This window comes from Mustela nigripes, chromosome 1 (genome assembly GCF_022355385.1).
Source record: "Mustela nigripes isolate SB6536 chromosome 1, MUSNIG.SB6536, whole genome shotgun sequence".
Classification (NCBI taxonomy): Eukaryota; Metazoa; Chordata; class Mammalia; order Carnivora; family Mustelidae; genus Mustela; species Mustela nigripes.
This window is the reverse complement of record NC_081557.1, coordinates 1,985,923-2,011,059: the sequence shown is the minus strand read 5'-3', so window position 1 is coordinate 2,011,059 and position 25,137 is coordinate 1,985,923. Positions and strand designations below refer to the sequence as shown.

The 25,137-nt window shown below is 60.7% G+C and overlaps 1 protein-coding gene across 6 annotated transcripts in view; it reads right to left on the bottom strand.

The window, feature by feature from the left end:
- KCNQ1 (potassium voltage-gated channel subfamily Q member 1) overlaps positions 1–25,137 on the bottom strand; it is a 308,960-nt gene that overhangs the window by 43,506 nt on the left and 240,317 nt on the right. For 3 of the 6 annotated variants that reach the window (XM_059398838.1, XM_059398849.1, XM_059398860.1), the window contains exons 14-15: positions 24,251–24,297; positions 23,044–23,159 (exon numbers count right to left, since the gene is read on the bottom strand). In XM_059398838.1, coding sequence (XP_059254821.1) covers positions 23,044–23,159; positions 24,251–24,297 — 163 coding nt within the window. The remainder of the gene's footprint in view (positions 1–23,043; positions 23,160–24,250; positions 24,298–25,137) is intronic. The other 3 variants (XM_059398844.1, XM_059398870.1, XM_059398894.1) reach the window with 1 other exon arrangement.

Here is a 25,137-nt window from a genome sequence, read left to right as displayed (position 1 = left end):
CGGTAGGGCTTGCAGGCCGGGCTCCCACCCCGGCCCATCCCCGCCTTGGCTGAGGCTGACCCTTGGCCAGGAGTGCTGCTGCCTAGCCAAGCCCTCGCTCCGCGCAGGCTAACGCGGCCCCTCGGAGGCCCCGCTCGACTCGTGGACACTGTTTAGTTCTCTGCGATCGGCTCAGGCAGCCCCAGAATCCTCCTGCATGGCCACGTCGGACCCTGGGTGTGTCCGGCACGGGGCCCTGGCTGGGGTCGGGGCTGCTGGCCTCTCTGCCCCCTCTGTCCCGTCTCAGCCTCCAGGTCTGAGGGGGCTGCGAGGCAGGTGCCCCAAAGCCCAGCTCACATAAGGACTGTGCTGCCCGCCCACTTTCTGCTCATGGAGCATGGCTGGGGCAGGGCGTGTCCCAGGGGGTCTCATGGACGAACTGAGGTCAGGGGGGCCCAGGGGCGGCTACACGGAGCCAACGAGCCCAGAGGACTGCCTAGCCCACCCCTGGCCATGGGCGGGGAGCCGGGCCAACATGGGCCGTGCTGAGGCTCTGCCAGAAGGGCTGGGGGCTTCCTGGGCCCTGCTGCTGGGGCCTGTTGCGGGGGGCCTGGGTGGATGGGGACCCCGTCCTGCAGGGGAAGAGCTGGGGAGCCAGCTCCGGCCTCACTGTTTCCAGCCCACAGGCTTCCATAGACAATCCTCTCTGTGTTCCCCTCCCTCTGCAAAGCCCCACTTGCTGGACCTGGAGCCTCCACACCCCTCTGTCCCCTGGAAAGTGCTGCACTGGGGGGGGGGGGTCGGCCTCCACCAGGGCTGTCCTCACTTCCTGGGGACTCCAGCGGCCACGCTCTGGTCCCTTTAGGTAGGAGGGCTGCCAAAGCCACCAACCCCAGAGGACAGACCTCAATGAGAGGGCATGGAGATGGGGCCAGGGCCCCAGAGGGGTGGCTGGGGGTTCAATGGACCCAGCTCAGGCATGGCTTTAATGAATGAGCGGCCGCCGGCATGCAAGGGGGGCTCCATTCCAGGGCTGGCCCCTCAAGATGGTGAATCACACTGACCCGGTCTGGGAGGCTGTGATGTTTCCCAGGTCCCGCTGACCAGGGGCGGGGGCCAGGTCAGAGCCCGCTGTCTTCCTCTTCTCCTTAGTTGCCTGGGCAGTCTAGAAGGCTCCACAGAGCCTTCCCCAAGGCCAGGGAGTGGTTCAGCACTCTTGGGCTGCTGGTCACAGGGCCGCCCCATCACCGGCTGAACCCCCCTTATAGCAGTAAGAGCAAAATTCCCTCCCTGGCCCGCCCTCAAGCTGAACATGGACCATCCCACTGAACCCCCTGCTTCTTCTGAGCTGGGGTCTCTCATCGCCCCATTGTCTCAGTGGGAACACAGAGGCTCAGAGAGAGGCATGGGCTGCCCATGTCCCAAGGCTAGTTCGTGGGAGACGGAGGAGCTGTCTGGGGTCTGGAAGTGGCAGGAGGGAGTTGCTGAGAGCCGAGACCGAACCCCACCCCAGACCCCAGTGCCGGGTGGGGCTCCAGGGGGCCCGGTCCCCACTGAGAAGGGTGGAGGTCAGGCCACCTTGCCAGCGCTGTCCCGGTCCCCAGATGGTCCGCACACGGACCTGCGGGCTTGGGCACGTGCCTCCTCAGGGTCAGCATCGTTCTTCCCACGGGCCCCCGGGGGCCCACCTCAGAGCAGTGGGGGCCGGGGTTCATCCTGGATTTCCAGCGAGGATAGGCAGGCACAGGGAGGCCCACCGGGGCGGGGTCCTGCAGCTGGGGAGCAGGAGGGCGGGGTCTCACGCCTGACCCCGCAGCTTCCCACCCTCCTGACCACGGAGGCGAATGAAGGCCAAGACCCCGCTGCGGGCTCCCTCTGTTCCTGGCGACGGGCCTGCGGGCGGGGGCTTCTGAGGTCACTGGCAGACGGGGAGCCACCCGAACGCGGGTTTGCTCACCGCATACAGGGCTGGGCTGCACTGACCTGGCCCACGGGCATGACCCAAGGGCCCCCAGTTCTCCCTCCCTAACCTCCTGCTTGTGGTCCCTGCGCCTCACTTGTGGGAGGAGCTTGGGGTGATGCCGGGCTCCGCGCTCGGGTGCCCAGCGGTGGGTGTGTGTGACGGACCGAACTGTGTCCCCCCAAATCCACATGCTGAGCCTTGCCCCGGGGACCGCATCTGGACACCTGGAGGCGTAATGAGGGCGAGGTGCGGCTGGGGTCCACGGGCGTCCTCGCGCCCAGAGGAGGCTGGGTGCGGACCGTCAGGAGGTGGCGGTCCGTAGCCGGGAAGCGTCCTCACCAGATGGCTGTGCCCGGCTGTGACCATGCACCAGCGGTCTGCAGAGGTGTGGGCACCGAAGGTCCACGGCTCAGGCCGCCTGGTCTGCGGTGCTTGTTACAGCAGCACGCGCTGACCAATCCGATGGGCCGGCTGGCATGACGGGAAGCTGCCGTCTGGGGGGAAGGCGGGTGTAGGGGCCCTGGGGGAACGCCGAGCGCGCCCCCTGATGTGTTTCCACCACGAGACTTTCAGGGTGTCCTGTTGGAGTGGACAAGCACATGACCCCAGAGTCCCGAACGGTGCCACCCCATCTCAGCCACTGGCAAGGCCACTGAGCCGCCACCCGGTCCCGCCCCAGGCCTGCACCACAGGCCGTCGCTTCCGCCTCTGGTCGGCTCTGGCGCCACGCAGACCTTCCCCTGGCCAGCACCACCCCGGGCGGCTTGCTGGTCCCCTGCCTTCACTCTCCTTCCGGAATGTTCTCCAGACTGGGCGGCCATGGGTCTGGTCCCATGGTCATGGCCTCGTGAGCACCGACCCCATCAGACCCTCCCCTCCTGTCCGGGGCCTGCCCGCTCTCTGCCACGCGCCGCTGCTGCATTATTCCGCAGCCTGGAAAGCTGGGCTCGCCCGTCGCCCCCGGTGTGTGCTACATACCAGCTCTGGGTGTGCGACCTGGTGCGTGCCAACCCCCATCAGCCCTGTGGCCGTTCCCGTCCCCCACTTCAGGGCAGAGGAAACTGAGGTGCCCACGGGCATAAATGATGCCAGCCAGGCCGGGCGTCAGCTCCGGCGCCCCCACCCCACCCCGCCCGCCCCACCAGCCGCCCCCACAGGCTGCGCCCCAGCGGGCATGATCCCTCTGGCCCCTCCCCACCACCTTGTCAGGCTGCATGTCACGTCCCTGGGGCTACCACAGGGGAATGCCCAGGTGGGGGCCAAGGCAGGGGAGATGGAGAGGGGCTGCATGGGGGGTGAGGGTCTGGGGGGCGGGGCCCCTGGAACTTGGAGTGGCTTCCCATAGCCACACCCCTCCGTGCACCTGCCACGGCCTGTCCTGGGGACCTCACTCCTGCTGTGGACGTCTCTGACCACGGAGAAAGTCTGGTAAATCCTCGCGATGTGGATGCAGAAATCCCACTCCTGGAGGAGGGAACACCGCAGGGGACAGAGCCGTGGTGCCGGCTGGCGCTCACAGGACAGACCGTGGTGAGCGAGTGCCAACGGCTCCAACCCAGCCCCTGAGGACAGGGTGACCTCATTCCTCTGGACTTGCCCTCCGGCCATCTGGGGGGGGACACACGCGCAGCCCACGCACGCGCTAGGCTCTGGCCCACCACGGACCGCCACCCGTGTCCGCGAGCCCCTCTTCTGCACCACTGTGCAGGCACCCGGCCTCCCATCTGCTCCAGACACAGCTCTGCCCCAGGGCCTTTGGTCGTGCTGCCCCTCGCCCGGGAGCTCTCCTTCCAGTGACCTGAGGGAGCTGCTCCCTCCTTCCGCCGGGTCGGGTCCCTGTTGCTGCTGTGTGGTCGCCGATCCGGTGCCCGCTTCCCCTCCCTCCTCACCCCTTCCCGTGGGCTTCCCCTCCTCCCTGCCCTGCTCTTAGCCCCTCTGACCCCTCCTCTGTTGCAACCCCAACAATCACCCAAACCAGCCCCAGAGGAGGCGAACACAAGCCCGTAAGCCACCCGGGCCCCCGCCGACGGCGGGGCGACGGCTCAGACAACGCGCCATCGATTTATAAACAATTTTCTCGGTGACGATTAGGTTACATTTCCCCCAATAGCTGCTTAATTTTCTTGTCAAAAATACACAGTTTTCACATTTGTCTCGCTGCAAGGGTAATTAATTTCCAGACCATAAGTAAGAACTTAATTCGATACCTGCAAGGATTATAAACTATTTCAAGCTGTTGTTTACATGAAATCAAGAAAGATTCGTTCTGTTTGCAATTATGTTAATGAGGAAATAGAGAGGGTATTCCTTTTTTTTTTTTTTTTTAGGGAACGTGGCATTAGTTGCTGTTACCGATGAATTAGCCCAAACGCGTCGCCTGCTGCTGCGAACCCCGCCACGCTATTTTTAAGGTGACCCTGGCTGGTGAGGGGGCCTGCGACGCAGCCGTGCGCCCGAGGAAGGCTTCTGCGGGCTACGTAAGCGCTGGGGACCTGCGGGTGGCCTGAGCTGCCTAGGCCGTGACCCCTTCTGACGGTGGCGGGGAGAGGCCGAACGGAGAGCGGGCAGCAGACGCGCCCCTGGCTCCCCCACTGCTCACCCCACACCCATGCACAGAGCGCCCCGAGCTGGGCTCGGCACAGGCGAAGACTGGGTGTGAGAAGCAAACCGGGGCCCGAGAGCAGGGCCAGAGCCGAGGAGGCCTGCAGGAACGGGAGCTGGCCCTGCGGACAGGGCAAGGAGAGCCTTTGAGACGCCATAGTGTGGCCACAGGTGCGCGGGGGAGGCCGCTTGGGCCCCAGTGGGAGGGCCGAGGGCGGCCAGGGTCGAGGCTGGGCTGTGTGGGCAGCAGGTGCGGGTTTGGCTCAGCCCTGGGTGCTCTGGGCGGGGGCTTTAGGGGGAGACCGGAGCCAGCGTCAGACCATCCCTGGTGTGCACTCGCCCTCGGCACAGAGCTCTGCCCACCTGCCTGCCAGTGGGAGATGCAGGAGAAGAGGGACCGTCCGCAGTCACGGATCCCCCTGGGGAGGTGTTGTCGAGCCTCTCTGGGCCTGCCTGGCATGGCCTGACTCAGGGCTGCAGGCCGAGTCCTCATAAATCCCAGGATGATGGGGACAGCCCCGGTGAGGTCAGAACAATGTGCCACATGGCCGCGTGGGATGGTGTGCCACCGCCCACCACCAGCCAGGCACGGCAGACTCTCCCACGCCCTGAGGGGCAAGGTCCGGGACAGGCACCAGCCGGCCCCACACAGGAACCGTTCACTACCAGAGGAAGGCCTCTCAGGTCAGCACCTGTCCTCATGTCCGGCTGCCGCCACATCTGTCAGGGGCTGTGGGTAGGGACAGTGCAGCCATGGGCTCGTGTGGGGACAGGGACAGGCCCTGAGCTTCCCAGGGAACCTGCAAGGCCTGCCTGTTGCCCCAGGCCTCAGTCTGCCCACTATGGGGGGCCTCAGCTCAGAGGCAGGGGGACGGACAGCCCTGAGTCTGGGCTGGGGATCCACAGGCTGGAGGGACACTTCCTCCGTGGTGGGAAAGGGCTGTGATGGCAAACCCAGTGGGGAGAAAGCCGGGAACAAGCGGTGCTCCTCAGGCTGGGACTGGCCACGAAGGGACACGCTGGGAAGGCCCAGGGAGAGGAAGGCGGGGGGCGTCTCCCCAGCTCACCCGCCGAGTGCAGAGTGACCGTCATTGTGCAAAGTGTGGTTTGGGTAGGGAGCCCACGGGCGGGCCAGACAGGGGGCTGGGCTGCGTCCTCACTCAGGGCCTCCCAGGGACCATCACGCATCTCCTCATCTAGAAGATGAGGCAGTGGCCACATGTGGCTGTGCTGGGTGGCGCCGGCACGTGGACGTTCCTGAGTGGGGGAGAGAGAGGCTCCCTGGGGTTTATGGAACTCAGAAATCCGGTGGTTTTCCTTGTGGCTGGCTCTGAGGCCAGGGGGGCTGGGGGTCACCATGGCAAGAAGAAGCCTGAAGCCAGCAGGAGAAGGGCAGTGCTCTGACCTCTGATGACTCTGGTCAAAGCCCAGGTGAACCTCAGTGGCAGTGTCTGAGGGTCTGCTGGAGCTGGCCAGGACTGGGGTGGCGTGGACCGGCAGGTGGGGAGCTGGCCTGGACCAGGGGACTGCACTGTGGTGCCCAACTGTGCCTGAGGGTTCTCAGCTCTGGCTGTCCCCAGGTGCTGCTGCAAAGACAGGCAGGCTGGCTGGGCTGTGCCACTCCTGTTTGGGGAACAGACGGAGACGGAAGGGGACAGAGAAGCCAGGCCACCCAATCCTCCGAGGCCCTGTCGGTGGTGTCTCCAGCGAGTGGCACAACCCTCGATGGCGGGACTCGCTCCTCCTCCGGCCCCCAGCACAGAGAAGCCCTGCAAAGGGCACAGAGCCTCCCGTCCTGTGTAAGCTGCTTCTACCCAGTCCACGACACCCTCAGGGGGCAGAGAGAGCAGACAGCAGGACGGAGGCAGGGCATGGTAAGCTGGCTTGTGTGCCGGTGAGCCGAGCAGCCATGGGAGTGGGAGGTGACCCTGGCCCCTCCCTCCTGCCCTCTGCCACTCTCCAGGGTGTGATGAGTCACACCTTCCCAGGGCCCTCTGCCTGCCCAGGGGCATCTTCTTGCCTTTAAAGGAGAGCAGTACGTGGGCTTCCCCAAGTTTCCACCACCAGGAGAGAGGAATTTGGGAGGGACAGGTGTGGCACAGGCGTGGCACAGACATGGCTCAAAGGGTGGTGGCTGCAGAACTCACCTGCTCTCAGCCTCATCCAGCGCCGGCCCCAGGGCCTTTGCATCAGCCACTCATCCACCCCATGCTCCCCCCCGCCCCCCGCCTCATTCCCTCCTGCGGCTCCAGGCCCTGTGCTCCCTAGTCTGCCTGCTGGACTGTGTGCTCCACGGGGCAGAGATCAGCCCGTCCCACTCTGGTGACCACCCCTGCTTGTAGTCGGTGCTCAACGGACATACAAGGAACGGGAGCTCGCACGCACGCCTGCAGGGGTTCGAGACGCGTCCTTTCCTGGTTTCTCTACTTACTGTTCCCGTGACTTCTAGTCCCTCTGTCCAGACCAGAGGGGTCTCAATTTCTAGGACACCCATGGGTGCTGGACATGGTTCGGGGCTGAGAAGATACTCTCGGGGAGCTGCTAACATGATTTCCACCTGGTGTCTGGATGCGACCCTTCTTAGAAAAAGGTAATGTCACAAAGCCTTAAAACCAAGACCCCGTGTGTTGCCGGCGGTGCCCAGCCTGTGACCAGTGGCACTCTGCTGGGCCTCACTGCTCTGGTTCTTGGGGCCGAGAGCGGCCAGGTGACGAGGGTTGCCCGGATGTCTGTTATGCGGGCCAGGGCCTCACACCGCCCCGAGGAGCTCCTGCCGGGGGGTGGGTGCTGGTGGCCCAGCAGGGTGGGGGTGTGTGGGCCCTGCTGGATAGAGTGTCCCTGTGCGGGCGGCAGGCTGGCCGGCCACCTCGCTGCCCACACAGATGGCTCTTTATGTGTGAGATCTGACCTGTGGCTCCTGGCCGGCGGGGAACAGAGCGGGGGCTGTGCACGCTGACCAGCCTGTATCCCAGGGCGGGGGTGGTGGCAGTGGGCACAGCGGAGGGGTGGGAGGGGGCGCACTGGCCCCCGCAGGTCCGCCTGCAGCCACACTTGCCCCGTATGGGCTCTTCTCAATGAGCCAAGAACCATCGCTAAAAACGAGAGTCTGCTCTCTGCCCTGCTCAGCCCTGAAGACTCCCACCTCCCCCCAGCGACGTCCCAGTTCTTCTGGTGGCTCCCAGGGCCTGACGGTCGGCCCAGCCCGTTACCTGTGCACCCCTCACTCTCCAGTCTCCTCCTCAACCCACGGGTCAGGCCGCACTGCTGCTTGCCTCCCGCTCGGACGACCAGGCACGGCCCCACCGCAGGGCCTTTGTACGGGCTGTGCCCTCTGCCTAGAATACCCCACGCCTTGCTCCCTTGTCCCCAAGGTCTTTCCTGCCGATCAGCAGGCCCAGGTCCCACCTAGACACAGAGGGTTTCTCCCGAGTGGGAGGGAGATGTAAAGCCTCTCACGCTACCTGGGTGACTTCTGCCTTCCCAGGAGCGGGCCCCTTGACGGGCCTCGTGTGCTGAGCATTTTCCTGGCGCTGGACCCACGGGCTTCCCCACACACTGTCTGCCTTGTCTGTCCCACGGCTCCCATTTCACAGAGGGGGATCTGGAGGTCAGAGGGGCCCCCAGTCCGAAAAGGACCCCAAGGAGCCGGCCTGTCCGCTCCGTCTTCCCTCATCCTGCAGGCTCTTCCCAACTTGTAGAGGGGGTTGGCTCGAGGCTGCCCTGCTCTGGGCCAGCGTGCCCCCTTCCCCCCCAGTGCCGCCCCAAGACAGGGGGAGGGCGGGCGGGTGCCGAGGGCTGGGAGTGGAGGAAGGGGGAGGGGACGGGGAGCAGAGGCATGAATGGATGCTCGGGTGACGAGGGCGGGAGCCGCGGATGAGGAGCGGGGTGGGGAGGCAGCGCGCTGCCAACCCAAACAGCCCAGCGCGCCTCAGCCCCGTGTTCAATCCACAAAAATTTCCATCTGCCTCTGGAGCGCTCGGAACCCGGGCAACGAAAGGCCGTTCGCTCGGCAAAATAAACACGAGCTCCGCGCGGCGACTCCCTGCGTTAGCGCCCGGCCTGGAGGGCCCCGTCAGCCATTTTGTGGACTCGGCCTCCGAGGAGAAGGGTAGCCCCAGGCCGGAGGGTGCCGGAGGCCCGTGCGGGGGGCAGGCCGCCCGCTGCCCGCTGCATGTGGCTTTGCGGTTGGGGACCTGCTGGCGTCCACCTGCCACCCCGCCCCGTGGGCCAGGGCCACACTCGGGCCCTACCAGGCCCGGGCCGCCATGGCCGACACCCAGGTCCCACCCCTGGATGCTCCCAGACGTTCACATCCTGCCCCTGGCCTGGCCCCGGGACCCTGTGCCGGGCAGTGGCCCCCAGAGTGCCGGGCACGGGCTCCCCACGGCCGGCCGTCGGGGCCCACACGCCGGGGCCTGGGCCGGCTGCCCCCTCTCTGGGCGGCGGGACAGCCCTGCCTCCGGGCTGGGACATCTATTTTTGGTGGTGACCAAGCCACTGCTTAATATGCAGGACCGGCTGGGGGCAGGCTGTGCCCTGACCCGCAGGGTGACCAGTTTAAAAAAGGGCCCATTTTGATCAAAATACATGTTTTTCTGAGGTCGGCCAAGGCGGCTGGGCAGGGTTCGCCTCAGAGACGAGGCTCCGGCCGCCCTCACGCCTGGGCCCCCGCGGACGGCCTGCCCTCCCCGGCTCTCCCGGCGGGTGCTGCCGACCGTGCTCGCGGGGGGCCAAGGGCCGCCGCCCACCGCCTGCTGGCCGGCACGCCGTCTCTGCCCGCCGATCCCCGCCCCGGGCCTTTCTCGGTCAACGCACGCAAGCTCACGCGGACCGGAGCTCCGTTTTTTCAAAAAAATGTAAATTTCCTTTCTGGCCAATATTTGCGGCCTATAAATAGAGTCATTCAGGAGAGGCCTCGTGGTGGGCGGTGGGAGGGGTGGGGGGGAGGGGTGGGGGTAGAGGGGTGGGGGCAGGGCAGTACCGTCCGGGCAGACCGGAAGGGAAACGCCCAGGACAGAGGGAGGGAGGTGCGGAGGACAGAATGATTCCCAGCCGCTGCCGCAGCCACAGAAACAGCAGGCCGTGGTGTAGCTGGGGAAACTGAGGCTCGGGCCCAGAAGCGCACGGGGTCAGAGCAGAGCTTGAACTCCTGGACTGGCCCCTGAGCACTACTCCCTGCCCGATGGCCGGTCCACTCTCATGCCCCCTCTCCCAGAGCTCTGCATGAGATGCCCAGGTTTCTTGGTCCCGGAACTTGCTGTACTTCCGCACGCCACAGGGCCTTTGCACGTGAGGTTCCTCGGGTGCGGATGTGGATCCACTTAGGAATTCTCCGTAGCACTTGGCCCAGTAGCACTAATGTCACCCCCTCCGTTGACTGACTCATGGGGTTACAGAGGCCCTGGTGTGACTCACTGGTTCTCATGGCTGGTGAGCCAAGGGGGCAGGGCTTGAACCCAGCTGCTGGAGGCACAGGTGCAAAGGGAGGGCTGGGTTTTGTCCTCTGTAAGATGGGGAGGGGAGATGGGAAGGTCATTGGGGGCTTCCCACCTATGAGTAGGAGGCCTGGACCATCAGTCAACCGGAATCCAGATGTGTGCATGGAAGCCTGGCTGCCAGGCTCGGGTCCTGGCTCTGCCCCCGCTGAGGCAGAACAGCAGGGAGGGACGAGGCTCCGGGTCCATAAATTTGGTGAAAAGACCCAGCCCTGGAGGCACCTAGATGGCCTTGCTGTTGGCAATGTTCTGGGCAGGCGCTGGGCCTCTTGGGCATCACGGGAGACCAGGCCATGGATGGAGGGGAAACTGAGGCTCAGAGAGCAACAAGAGCAACTCAGAGATGCCCAGGGCTCACCTCCCCATGGGCTCCTCCAGGCCCATGCCTGGGCACCATGGCCCTGGGTTCCCAGAGATGGCGACTACTGCTGGTGCAGTGTCATACTGGGGATCATAGCTTTCCACAGAGCACCCCGAGCCCCAGGGCCTGTACCCGAGTATGGCTGCTGAGGGACTGCAGGTGTTCTAGACCTTTCTGTCCCCGCACAGGTGAGACTCTTTGGCCCCTGTGGGCCTTTCAAGGCCAGAAGCAGACTTCAAAAGCCAGCACTCACAGTTCCTACTGGGCAGCCAAGGGGCATCTGCTCCTGATGGCCAGGAGGGAGGGGACTGGGGTCAGTCATGGACTGACCGTGAGGTCAGCCTTCCTGCCTCTTGCCTTCACGTCAGACGAGGCCCAGGGCTCATTCTGGCCAACATGCTGCCCTGGGCATCAGCCCTGACGTGCGCTCCAGGGTCCAGGTCCAGGCCAGCTCTGACCTCCGTCCCACAACCATGGCCCCTTGGTGGCAAAACCCCTTAGATCCTGCCGGGGGCTCTGGTCTCACCCCTGATCGGGGGAAAGGCCGAGAACACCTGCAGCTCCCTCAGGGGCCGCCCTGACCAGGGCTTTCATTTCAGTGAGAGCAACTCAGCCCCACGGGGGTGACTGGGCCTGTCTGCCACTGGGTCACCCTGATACCCCTGGTCTCGAGGCCTCACCTGCTCCTCTGACCTCCATGAAGGGGCTCCCTTCAGTGTCGGCCTCCTGTGCCGGCCCCGTCGCCTGGACCACGGGGTTGAGCGTGAGGCGAGGAGTTGCTCAGACGACACCACGGACCCCACAGCTGACCACGGCCCCCTCCCATCACGCCCTCTTATCTGTTTTGTGCAAGTGTGCCTGCTGCTGCCTGCGGGGTGCCAGTCCCTGCTGGAGGGCCACACGGCCTGTCTCCGGGGTGTTTTCTATCCCTGCTGGGAACTTGAGCTACAGAACCAAGCCTAGCATGAGGGCCCTTGGGGACTGGGCTGTCCTAGGCCCCTGCCAGGGGCAGAGGGGCTGCTGCAATGAGCTGTGCATAGGTTAGGCAGGTGGCCGTGGAGGCCAGCACTCAGGTGGGCAGGCCTGAGGCATGGGCGAGTCTGCCGCCCCTGGAAGCCCATGGATGGTCAGACAGATGTCCTGACTCACAGACGGCTCCAAAGGCTCCTGCTCCTACCATCATGTGGCTGGAAAAGGGCTGCCCTGCTGGGACTCCGTTCCCCAAACTCCTCTGGGAAGGGCCAGTGACTCGTTCTCCCCCACGGGGTGGAGCGGAGGCCAGGAGTGTGTCCCTTCTGGGCTGGCCTTCAGGCCTGCAGGGGGCCGGGCCCCTGTGGACTGAGGGGAAGGTCTAGACCCACTTCCAAGCCCTAGAGGGAACTTGGAGGCCGGCAGAAGGGAGTGGAGGGTTGGAGCCCCGGGTCCCGGTGAGCGAGCCGCCCCCGCGGAAAAAGGGCAGAGCCCCAGAGTGGGAGGCTGCACCTGGGAAGGCGCACACGGCCTGGAAGGGGCATCTCGACCTTGGCCAAGGAAGGACGGAGCATCTCAGGGGCGCGCATGGGTGCCCCAGTCCCCCGCCCTGCGGTGCCACCCTCCCCACCTCCGTCGGGGCCACGCGCCTTCATTATCCCCGCCCTAATCATCTTCCTCGGCAGCTCGTGAGGGTCCCTCTTGCCGCTGGGGGGCCTCTGTTTGGTCAATCCCCCCCGCCCGTCCCGCTCCTGCAAACCGGGCTGTGCCAAGTGTGTCCCGTGAGACCCCCAGGCCCCGGTGCTCCGCCATCCCGGGAATGGGCACAGGAGCCGTGAGGGCACAGGATTCTCTGGCGGGAGCACATGGCGCAAGACTCCTTTCCAGAGCTCCGTGGCGCCGTGAACCGCTCCCCTCCGGCGAGGCCCGGGTGCCCCCCAGGGCAGTGCAGCCTTCCTAAACAGTGGCGTCGGCGTGGCCCCCCGCCACCCTGCCCACCCTGACAGTGGAGGGTGGACAGCCTCCCTTGGGAGACCGTGGGCCGAAGAAGCCCCCCGGGTCTGGATACGAGAAGGCCTGGCACGAGGGTCCAGGGGCCCCGAGGACTCTGACCTCAGGCCCCCCTGAGGAGCGCGGCCGCCCCGGCCCCGCCAGGTCTCCTCCACGCGGCTCGCGGGGTGCGGGACCCCCCGGCCGGCCCGCCCGCCCCGGCCCGGGAAGGGGGTTAGTGGCGCTCAGCGTCAACCGGCGCTTTCCTTACAGGTTTATCTTTGAAACCCTAGACAAAACACGGCTTGTGTGGTTTGACTGAAGAGCTCGCACCTCAGGCCCTCGCCGTCCACTAAGACGGCTCCTCAGGAAAGAAAAAATACACTAACCTTAAAATAACCAGTTCCCAGAATAGCAGCTAATGAAGGCTTCTGAAGGGGGCCCTTTGATCAGCCAGAGCCCACGCCTCCGCCTATTTACGGCCTTGTCACTCAAGAGCCAGTCACCAGCGCGGGGAGTGGGGGCGGGGGGGGTGCGGAGGAAAGTGGGGGGGCTCGGAACGGGGCGGGGGAGGGGCAGGGCTGTCCGGGGAGGCCCCCCACGCCCGACTTCTGGTGCAACCAGCCGGAGCTGGCGGTGAGGGGCATGATGGAGCCCAGGGTAGCCTGGTGCCTCCCGAGCAGCCTGCAGACGTGGCCTCCGGCCCAGACACGGCCCCTGACGGCCTCCTGGGAGCGGGAGTCAGGGGAGGCCTGGTCGCTGGGGGACAGAGGTAGAGGGAGGACTAGCGTCCCAGGCAGGCAGTGGACACGGAGGCGTGGGTCACGGACTCTGGGGGCTCGAGCGAGGGAATCCAGGGAACGTCCTGTGGGAGCTGAGGGACCCGCAAGGGCTTGCCCGTGCTGGGGATGTCGGGGCTTACGAGGTGGCCTTCATCTGCCTGTGTCGGGCACCACTCAGCAGGCGTTCCCCCTGTGGGTTGGGTGCCGGGGCGCCACACGAGAGCGGCCTTGTGCGATCACCGCTCAGCAGCCCCACGGGGTCCTGGAGCAGCTGATGTGCGGCTTGTGAAACCAAGGAAGTGAATTTTAATTGGATTTAAGTTAAGCAAATTCAAATTTAAATTTAAATATAGACCCCCAATTCAGGGATGGGAAAACTTGAAGGAGGTTTGGAGTGACTTAGGTAAGAGACCCTCCTTTTTTAACTGCACGTTTTGTATCTAAACGCGGACCGAGTAGCTCTTAGGAAACGGCATCCAAACTGAGACGCATGGTGAGTGTGAGACACGCCCGGCATTTGAGCAAACAATGTCGATCGTTCCAACGATTCTTTTCATATTTACTATATACAGAAGTGATAATATTTTCACTCTCCCGGGTTCAATAAAATATATGGTTAGAGTGAATCTGATCGATTTCTTTGTATCTTTTCGACTATTAGGAAATGTTAGGTTGTATCTGTGGTTCCCACTAGATTTCTCCCAGACAAACCCCCCAGCCTAAACTGGGGGTCAGCAAACTTTTCCGTAAGGGGCCAGACTGCAAATATCATAGATGTGGAGGCTGTTCAAGTTCTGAGTTCTGTTTCAGAATTTACTTATTTATTTACTTATTTATTTATTCTTGTTTTTTAATGTGAAAACAGGTCCGGCCCGAGATTTGGCCCTAAGGCCCCAGTTTGTGGGTCCCTAGTCTAGAGGGCCTTGGCTGAACTAGGCCAGTGGGCCTCAGTACAAGTTAGTGGGGGGATTCCTCCCTTTCTGAGGGGTGGGAGGCTGTAGAAGCAGTTCTTTCTCAGTCCAGCCTGCTGAGGACTGGCAGCCCCACCCAGACCCCCTGGAGCTCCAGCACAAGATCCATTTACGACTGAGACCCCAGGGACCAGGAAAAACCAGACCTGTCACTACCACCCAGTCACTCCCAGAGTTATGGGGGAACAGAAGGCAGCAGAGTTGGGGACCAGCATGCGGAGCTGGGACGCTACAGCCAAGAGACACAGGCTTCCCAGAAAAATCCCGTCTTCAAAATCCTGATTCTGCCCACAGTGCGAGGATGAGCGCTTGTCTGACCGTGTGCTGGCGAGACACTCACTGGCATGGATGAGCTCCGTGGGAGGTATGGTAGGTCAGAGGCTGGAAGTACAGTGAGAGTGGAAGCCACAGACATAAGACACCTGACGAGCTGAGCAAACATGACTCTCACAGGTGACGGATGGCATCCAAGGCCAGGCCTGCCCAAGGTGGGGAGTCTCGCTGTGCAGCCCTACATGAAGCTGGGACCTTCAAAGGTCTCCTTTCGGTGTGAGGGTTAGTGAGAAATAACCCACTTCCAGAAAAGGCTGTAAAGAGAACCATCTGCGGCTAAGGGCAGTGGAACAATGTTCGCTCCAAGATATTGCATCCATGCTCAGCTTGGAAGCCCAAACACACCCTTCCTGGGTGTGTTTCTGGAAAACTTTGAGCTTAGAATTTTAAGTCCAGCATGGTAGTACCCCCCACATGTATATCAAAGGAAGGGGGAGCCACAGATCCCCCTGAGACCCTCAATTCCGCTAGGCCTCAGGAATACCCACAGATAAATTTTAGGACATATACACTTCTGATTTTAAAGAAACAAAACCCTGAAAGGCAATGAAACACCATGAATGAAAACCAGTCAGGAAAAAACAAAGACCAGAGAAGCAGATTCACAAAGAGATAGGAAAGTTAATAGAAACAAAATGTAAAAAAGCCCCATTCAATGCATTTCAAGATTTTTCAAAGTTTAAATACACAGGTGAAGAGAAAGCCTATTAAAAATGACCAATCAGGTATGAATAAGAGCCAAATAGAAGTTTCATAAATAGAAAAATAATTGATATTAAAAATTCCCTGGATGGGTTTCACAACAGATTAGATACAGCTGAAGAAATAATTAGTGAATTGGAAGGTAGACCAGAAGACGTCATCTAGAAGACAGTATACAGAGACAATCTGATTTTAGTACAAGAGGTTAAGGAATGTGGTGGGGAGGGAGAGGGTCTGCCACAGGCCTCATGAAAATTCCAGAAGGAGACCAGGAGCTCATTATCTTTCAGCGTCCAGTAAGATCCAAAGAGCTAACGACAGAGAGTAATTCCGAACTCACGTTGGACGCCAAACCACAGATGAAGGGAACTCACCAATTCCAAAGAGAACCAACAAGAGAAACTCCATGCAGACCCTGCAGTGAAAATGCAGAAGACCAGAACCATAGGAGCGATCTACGAAGCGTCCAGAGAGAAGACATGTGCTGCCTTCTGAGGAGGAAGCACTCGGCTTCACCTTTGCTCTCAGGATGAGCCAGATATGCCAAAGAACAGTTGGATAATATTTCCAATGTGCGGAGAGAAAACCATTTTGGTAACCTAGGGCCTGGAACTGTATTCCCAGTGGAAATATTTTTTAAGAATGACGACAAAAGAAGTCATTAAAAAAAAAAAAAATCGGAGAAATTCTGATTTTTTTTTTTAAAGATTTTATTTATTTATTTGACAGAGAGTACACTGAGAGGCAGGCAGAGAGAGAGAAGGAAGCAGGCTCCCTGCTGAGCAGAGAGCCCGATGCGGGACTCGATCCCAGGACCCTGAGATCATGACCTGAGCCGAAGGCAGCGGCTTAACCCACTGAGCCACCCAGGCGCCCAGAAATTCTGATTTTTGAGACAGAAACTTTAATATATACATCATCTAGGAAAAAAGTGATTCCAGATGTAAGATCTGAGATGAAAAATAAATGATGAGTGACGAAAGAGGTAACATAGGCGAGTACATTTAAACACATATTGATTGTCTGAAGCATTATTATTCATGAATCATTCGGCTAAAAAAATAAACATGAGTGAGCTAAAATATACAACAACAAAGACTGTAAGTCAGCGGGGGAGTGACTGAGTCTAAAGTTTTCTAATGTGCTTTTATTACAGATGTGGGTAAAGTAGCAATTAACTGTTATACATCCATTTAAAACGTTCTGGGTTGACATCTACAAGAATGACAATAGAATATATAACTTCAAAACCAGTAGGAAAAAAAGCAGAGAAATGGTACTCAACCCAACACACGGAGCAAAATAAACATTAAAAATTTTAGTACGAAAGGAAAACACAATATACATTGCTAGAAGTCAATCCAAACAGATTAGAAATTACTTTAAGTATAAATGTGTTAAATGATTAAAAAAAAAACCTCTCAGCCATTAAGTGTTTGTAAAAGATATCCAAAATGTGTATAAAGGATTGAAAATAAAAGAATTTTAAAACCAGACACCAAAATCAGAAAAAAAAATCACAAGAAAACTACAGATCAATATCCTTTATGAATATGGATATATTCTTAATAAAATGTTAGCAAACTGAACATGGCAATGTGGACAAGAGACGATCAACCCTGCCCAAGTGGGAAATGCAAAGTTCGTTTAACTCCCCCAAACCGGTTATTACACCACATTAGTAGCATAAGGGATAAAATTCGTTTGACCATCTCAAAAGATGCAGAACGGGCATTTGAGAAAATCCAATATCCATTCATGATAAGAACTCTGAAAATGCCAAAAGTGGAAGGAAAAATCCTCAGCCTAATAAAGAGCATGCATGGGAAACCAGCAGCTAACAGCACACTGGACAGGGAATGACTGAGTGATTTCTCAATTCGTCAGTGCCTGGCTACTTCTAGTCAACATTTCCCTGGGTGTTCAAGGCAGCATAAATGGGCAAGAAGAGAAATTAAAGGCACCTAGACGGGAAGGAAGATGGGAAGGCAGGCGTGCCCTTCTTCACACCTGTCGCGATTCTGCATGTTGAAAATCCTAAGGAATCAACAACAATAACAACAAAACTTACTGAAGTTAATAGCAGCAAAGTCACACCTTCCAAGTCTGACATAAAATATTAATAGTATTTTCAGACACTGGTAGTAAACAATGAAAAAATGAAATGAAGGAAACAGTTCCCTTAACAATAGAACCAAAGTCATAAAAAGTTTAGGAGCAAATTTAACAAAAGCTGTGTGAGAACTGTACGCCAAAGATGACATCACTGGAAGAAACTGGAGCAGACCAAGTAAACGGCGTGCACGAGCTGTACGCATGGGTTAGGAGACTCTGTGGTTAAGACGTCAGATTCTCCCAAATAGATCCATAGGTTCAACACAATCCTTATCAAAATCCCAGCTTTCTTCTTCCCTCCCTCTCTCCCGCTCTCTCTCTCTTTCTTCCTTTCGGTTGAAACTGACAAGATGATTCTACAATTCGTAGAGAAATTCATAGGACTTAGAATGAGCAAAACAATTTAAGAAAGAAAAAAACCTTAGAAGACTCATACTACCTGATTTCAAAACATGCTATAAAGCTACAATAATCAAGATGGCGTAACACAGATTTGAGGATGGGCAGACAGACATAACAGACTTGAGAATCCAGAAACAAACCCATATAGGTAGGCTCAATTGATTTCTGGCAAAGGTGCTGCGATAAATCAATGTGGAAAACAGCATTCTCAACAAATGGTGCCGAGGCCATTGGATATCTATAAGCAAAAAATAAAAAAAATAAAAAGTAAAAGGGCGCCTGGGTGGCTCAGTCGGTTAAGGCCTCTGCCTTCGGCTCAGGTCATGATCTCAGGGTCCTGGGATCAAGCCCTTCATCGGGCTCTCTGCTCAGCAGTGAGCCTACTTCCCCCTTTCTCTCTCTGCCTGCCTCTCTGCCTACTTGTGATCTGTGTCTGTCAAATAAATAAAATCTTTAAAAAAAAAAAAAAAGGCTTCATAGTATTTCAAAGGACTGATGCCACACAACCAATTTCACTGACAAGTGAGCAATTAGAAAACTCTTAGAATTCTAACAATGACAAAAATCATGCTGGAAAGAGCTGCTGGGATAAACAAGAGGTCATCACGGAGATGAGAAAGGTGTGTAAGCGAGGAGACGTTGGAATGAAATGCTACGTATCAAAACTGGGCGATGCACTGTAAGTGGTCATTAGATGAAAATGGAGAACCTTAAGGTCACACTTTAGAAATCTAGAAAGTCTAAAAATTAGCAACTGGCACTTAGCTACAGATAATACAGACATTAAAATGATAATGCCAGTAAACTGGAAAACGGAGAGGAAACACAGATTTCTAGAATATACAACTGAACAAAACTGACACGAGAAGAGATAGAAAGCCCACTGTCCTATAGCTGCCATGTCCTTGACTCGGACTGTGAAGTCTTCCCACAAAGAAAGCGCCAGGCTTGGATGGCTTTACCTTTAATGTCACCTAACGTTCAGGAGGGGAAGAATTCCAAATCCGATATGAAATATTCTAGAAAGTAGAAAAGGACAGAACACTTCTGCACTCATTCAGGGAGGTTCATGCAAATTTGACCCCACATCCTGATGAAGACGGTGTGAAAAAGGAAAATGAGGTTGTGTGTGTATCGCACACAGAAATGTCAGTGCAAACATTCTGAAGAAAACATGAGCAGGTGAGTTTCAGCTGCGTCTAAGAAATAACACAGACTTTGAAGGGCTGGTGGGACTGGAGTCCACATGGTTAGGTGGACAGTGGTCACAGAGGGAGAGGACCAACGCCTAGACCCATCAGGGAGGGCATGGGGCCGGAGAGATGGGTGAGTGGCATCTAGGTAGCTCTTGGGGGTGAGCAGGGATGGGGCTGTTGGATGACCAGGTCTCAGGCCAGTTGGCAGCTGGGGGGATGGAGGAGTCCCTCTGGGCTGAGGACAGAGCAGGAGGAGCCGTGTCTGGGGCAGACCCCAGGTCCTGGGTAACTGGGCTTATCTGGTACCAGTGAGGGGCAAACGTGTGCTCAGCAGGGGGGTCCAGGGCCAGTGTGCTGTGTGTGTGTTGGGGGTGATCTCCCGGGCTGGGGGCATTCGTGTCCAGGAGAGAGGTGCGCCTGGCCAGGGTTTGAGGACAAGAGACTGTGGAAGGAGTGTCTATGGTGGGGGTGAGGGCCCCGTCCCACCCACGCCCTCTGAACTGGGGCCTACAAGCCCAGGCCTTCCCTGTGTCCAGCTCTAAGCCGTGAATATTTCTGGCAAAAACAGAGAAGAAAGAAATCCTCCCAGCCCACTGTGCCCCTCATATCAGCAAAAGCAAGACGAGCTGAGTTTGCAAAACACACAGGGCTCAGCATCCACCCTGCAGCCTGTCCTGGGGGCTGAGCTAAGAACATGCATGGGGGCGGGGGCTGGAGCCGTCTTCACGGCTCCCCAGAGAGCCAAGGGGACGCCTGCCGCCCGAGCAGCCCTCGCAGGGTCGGAGGTTGAGCAGGGGCCCATGTTCTCGGGGCTCCCGTTCCAGGTCCTGGTCAGGCCCCTCTGGCCTAGTCTGTGCCGCTGCTCTGGCTGGTGCAGCCCATGGGTTTTCCGGCCTGGCCCGACCCTCCCGGTCCCCAGCGTGGCCCACCCTGCTGCTACGTGGCCTCTTTTCGAAATGACCCTGAGGTTTCGTGAACATGAAGCACTTTGCGCTCGCCTCCAGCTCTCCACCGCGGCTCCTCACCTGCCCGCGGCCCCTACGGGGACCAGCTCTTCGCCTGACCCGCTGTGTGACCTTGGGACACTGCCCAACCTCTCTGGGCTCAGTTTCCCCACATGCAAGGCAACATTTATTGGTGCGAACGAAGGTCCTTCCTTCCCAGAAGGACAGCGGGAGGGAGCGTGGCCGCTCCGGGCACTTTTACCAGAAGCGTGCGGGGAGGGTCTTTTCCTTTCACTGCTAAAGGGCGGCCAGGGCGACGCAGGCTGTCGGCCGGCAATGCCAGTTTTGCTCATCACAGCCCTGGAGCAAGGTGGGCCCTCACAGCCAGGCCAGGCCTAGACAGGGGTGCTAGGTGCTCCAGGAACAGGCGGGGGGGGGGGGCCCTCTGAGGTGGGGGAGGCCCTCTGGCACACAGGAGCTTTGACAAGGGCTCTGGGGAGCGGCAAGTGCCTGGGACCCTTCTCCCCTTCAGGGCCAGGCCTGCACATAAAGGGAGGGGTTCCTTGCAGGGAAACCGAGGCACCGCTGGACAAGCCGAGCTGGCTTTCCCTGGCAGCTCCCTGCACGTGGACACTCCAGGCCCCTGCTCCTCAGAACTGCTCTGTTCCTGAGAACGGGGGCGAGCAGCGGCACTCCCCAAATACCCTCCGGTCCTCCCGTCCTCTCTAAGCCCGGGTCCTGCAGCTGAGCGCGTGCGCCTGGGACAGGAGCGCCATCCTAGCTGCGGCCAGAGCCGTGCATCCCACAGGAGGGCCAGACTCCTTCCCTGCCCTCGGCCAGCCCAGTTGGGTCGGGGAAGGCCCAGGGCCTCTGGCCGGCTGGCACTGTCCAGGCCTCCTGGGCCCCTGAGGGCCGGTGGCTGCTGGACTTCCTGCCTCTAGCTTCCCGCAGTCAGCAGGACGGCTCTGGGGTTGTTTATGGTCCCAACGGCCCCAGTGATGACTGCGATAATGTGGGGCCTAGGACGGGCCACCGTGCCCTCTGGACCCGGCGAGGCCCTTTCCCAGGGTCTGTGGCTGAGGGGGCGCAGGCCAGAGTCTCAAGGGACTGCCCGGTCTGTGACACGGCCCGGAGCACCGGCTTGCGCGCTACCTGGGAGACTGCGAGCAGCTGGGTTTGGCTCAGACCGAACAGCTCCCTCCCAGCAGAAGGGGACGGAGACAGCACAGGCCCCGTCTCCCCGGTCACCCCTCACGGTGCAGTGGTCTCCCCTCTCCTTTTTGACCAAGCCTTGTTCCCAGGGGTCAGGGACTCTGGAAGACACTTTGCTTTGTTGTTTAGACAAACGAGGGTGCGTCCGTACTTCTGTATTGTGGAGGCAAGTGGGGCCCCACCGCAGCCCGCCGTGCTGCCCGTGGCCAGCCGGGCCATCCTGGTTGTCAGACCGGCACAGGTGGCTGGATGTCTGCTTCTCCCGCCTGGGCAGGGGCGCTACTCCAAGAGACCCTGTCCCCAACCCACTGTCATCCCGAGGACACCAGGTTCTAGTCCGAGCTTTAAGGGGTGGCCTGGCCTGAGAAGCAGAGGGCAGAACCATAGGAAAACTCGAACACCAGGGCAGGGAGAGGGGAGCGCATCTGGAAGCTAGTGCAACAGGGGCCACTGCCCGGGTGCCCTAGGGCAGGGAGGCCTGTGTTCCCAGGGACCACCGTGATTCCCATCAGCAGTGGAGGTTGGTCAGCAAAAGCCTGCTTGGCCAGGGTGCCAGGGCTGGACGAGAAGGTTGGAGAAAGGGGCCCGGCTCTATCTCCTGGGCCTACCTCTGCTTCCTCTGCTGTCTAGAAGCTCCCCCCGGGGTGCCTGGCCTGCCACACCGGGGGTGGCCACCAGCCGCTCTGGAGGATTATGCCAGCCCTGAGCCCCTGGTCCCCAGCACTGGAAAAGCCAAGGATACCCTGGCTCCATGGAGGGTCCCCGGGCCTCTGATATCTGCCGCCTGGGGACGTGACCTCTCTTGCTCTCTTCCTGCCAGACAAGGTCATCTGCCACCAGGCCATCTGCCCGAGAGCAGGCCAGGTACCAGCCTGGCTGGGGCCTGCACCGCCCGGGGGCCAGACCCTCCAGCAGGCCGGATGTTGGGGTTGCATAGTCAGCTGGCCAGGCTGAAAGTGAGGACCCCCGTGGGCACCTGGACAGCGGCCCTCCCTCTCCTGTCCTGGTCCCGTGCCGTGTCAGGCCCCGTGGCCAGCCCAGGCCAAGGCGGACGGTGCCCATGGAGAGGGTGTGATGCTGCGGGCCGCGGGGCCCAGGGAGCCGCACCCCTGCCCCGCCTGCCCAGCGTCAGCGGGGATGGAAGCTGGCCAGAGCCCGGCGTTGCCCGGGAAACCGAACGGCACACACAGGTCCTGCCCAGCGAAACCCGCTATTTTTAGTCTCCCGGCTACTTTCAGATAAAGCCCGTGTAGATGGACGAGCTGTCGTGCACGATAATGGCCCCCTCTGAACCCCAGAGACTTCACAGGGCGGGCCCCAGCCCGAGAAAGACCCCCTCGGCTCCCCAGGACACCCTGGGCAGAGGATCCTGTACTGAGAGGCCCGCAGGCCTGCCGGCGGCGGGGGCGTCCCGGTGGCCGAGGGCCCGTGCTTATGCCAAGGACCCACAGGCCCACGTCCCACCTGGAATGCAGTGGGGCCTTGGTCGGCCCGGCACTCCCCGAGCGTGGTCTGCACCCCACATGGAGGGTCCTCGAGCCCACAGCCCCAGCTCCCCGCGACGCACCCCTGTGCCGCTCTCAGCACCTCTGAATTCCCCGAGTGCACACGGTGGCGGCACAGACGAGCCCTGTCCCCCGTGCCCTGGGCAGCCTCAGCTGCTCCCGAGAGGGGCCTCGGGGCACCAGGTGCCACGCATCAGTAAAGACACCACGTGCCAGAGTCCTACAAACCAGGGTCCTGGGGACCGACATCTGCTTTGAGTGGGGGAGTGGACGTGAGCCCCAGGGTAGGGAGGCCCTGAGCCCAGGCCGGGGTGCGGGGCGGCCCGCACACAGCTTGCGACGCTGCTGGGGGGATCGGCGGCGGCTGCGGGCACCTCCCCCAGGACCGTGACCGTCCCCAGAGCCCGCGCGGCCGTCACCAGAGCCCACGCGGCCCGAGGACCGTGACCGTGACCAGAGCCCGCGTGGCCCGAGGACCGTGACCGTGACCAGAGCCCGTGCGACGCAGGGCTCTGGTGCCTACCTTGTCTTCCACCCGGTTCAGGCGGGCCCCGACGGTGTTGCTGCCGCGGTCCTTGGTCTTCTCTGCGGGGTAGAGCGCCCAAGTCAGGGACACAGTGCTGGCGGGGGAGGGGCCGCCTAGGGTCAGGGGCCCGCATGTGAGCACCTCCACGTTGGGAACCCGGGAGGCGCAGCAGTGGGCTGGGCGGGGGCTCCTGCGAGGCCCCCGAAACCCGGCCCTGGAGGACGGGGCTGTCCCCGTGGGGGCTGCGGGCGGCGGGCAGGCGCACCCACGGGACTGGGCCGTGCGGAGGCCACGAGCTGTGGGAGGGGGAGGTCGTGGCGAGCCCGTGGTGGGCGAGCCTGTGGGCGCCGTTGCCACAGTAGCGTGTGCTCCCTTCCCGCCTCCGTGTCCCACTCCGGTAACTTGCGCCAGGGCCCAAGGGCTTTCGTTAGCCTTCGTCGTGGGGACGCGTCATCCGGCCCCGCTGACACGGGGACGGTCCGTGCTTATTAGCAACAGGGTCCCGCGGGGTGAGGTCTGCTCCTTGCTTTGGCCAGACTCGGAGCTGCTGCATGCAGTGGACCGTGCCACGGCCTAACCCTGGCTTCTGTCTGCGCTGGGAGGCCCTGGAACCGCTTAGACCTGTTTCTCCGTGATGCAGAGGCCTGGGATGTGCCCACGTTCTGCGCCCCCCGCCCCGGCCCCCTGTGTCCTGCTGGCCTCTCCAGCCGCACTGCCATCCAGCCCCCGCTAAGTCATGGCTCCCACCGGACTCGGGCTGGGCGACCCACAGGACCGGCCTGGCCTTGTCCTCCCTGGAGGGAGCTGTAGCTCCGGTCCAGGGGATGTGAGGGGTCCGGGGAACACGAGAGGTCAGGGCTGGAGAATGGCTCCCGCCAGCTGCTGCTGCTGCTGCTGCCGGCCCCTCGGGTCCCTCTGGGCTGGCTCCTGGCCCCGCATGGGGTCCTGAAGATCACACTCAGATCTCTGAGGGCCTAGAAAGGCCCCCCGTTTAAAGAGATCCGGTACAAACCAAAGATTCCTTTAAAAAGCACATGTCTAGGCCCTTGGCTGGGCAGGGGTGTGGGGGGGGTGTCCACCGGCATGTGGGCCTGTCCTGCACTTCCCAGGCCCTGCTGGCCCGTTCTGATGGGGAGAGGCGGGCCTGGGTGGAGGGGAGGTCGAGGGTCTGGTGCGGGCAGCGTGTCTGGATGAGGAAACTCACCTGAGACAGAGATGAAGAGGGAGGGCTTCCCGATGGACTGGTCCAGCCTGGGAGGGACAGAGGGAAACGGATGGAGACCGGCTTGTGCTTGGCCCGGGCTCCACACACACCCACCCAGCCCACCCAGAGTGGACAGGTGAGGTGCCCGACAGGGCGACGAACAACTCACCCGTTCTGGGGACACCCACCACTGCCCTGAGCCCGCCACGGTCCTCCTGGGCCCAGAGGCCCGTACTACTTCCGGGGCGTGCTCAGAGGCGAGGGGCAGTGGCAGAGTCCCTCAGCTTCCTCCTGGGGCAAGTGCCCCGGGTCCTGTCATTCCCTTGTAAGAAGCGCAGGCCAGGCACCTCAGCCGCGCTCAGAGAGACCGGCGGGGAGCGGGCCCTTGCAGGGTGAGGCCCCATTGCCGAGCTAGGCCGGCTGCACATCCCTCCAGCGGGTTCGCCGTGGTCGGGGGCAGCCTGAGCCTCTGGCTGAGGTCAGGATGGACACAGTGTCCCAGCCATACCCTAGGACATGGGGTGTAGGTTCCCAGGCTAGTCCACTGGAGAGGTACAGCCAGTCTGAGCCTGCACAGGCCCTGGGGACCGTGGTGTTTCCACGGGGACAAGCTCTTCCGGCTGTATGCCGGAAGCTGGCGACTCCCACTAGTTAGTGTTCCTGATTCCAGGCCCAGGATGGGGAGGCCTCAGGGGTGCAGCCCAGGGGGCAGGACTCTATGCTGGGCACTGGGTGTGTCCTGGGCAGGCCTGGCCCTCCTGGCTCCCAGGTGGTGTGGTTGGTATAGGGGTAGCTGGAGGGTATCCGTGGCTCTGTGGGGGCAGCAGGCTGGCTGGGGAGCCCCCAGCCCAGCCACCCCTGCCCCTCCCCATGCCCATGCCACGTCC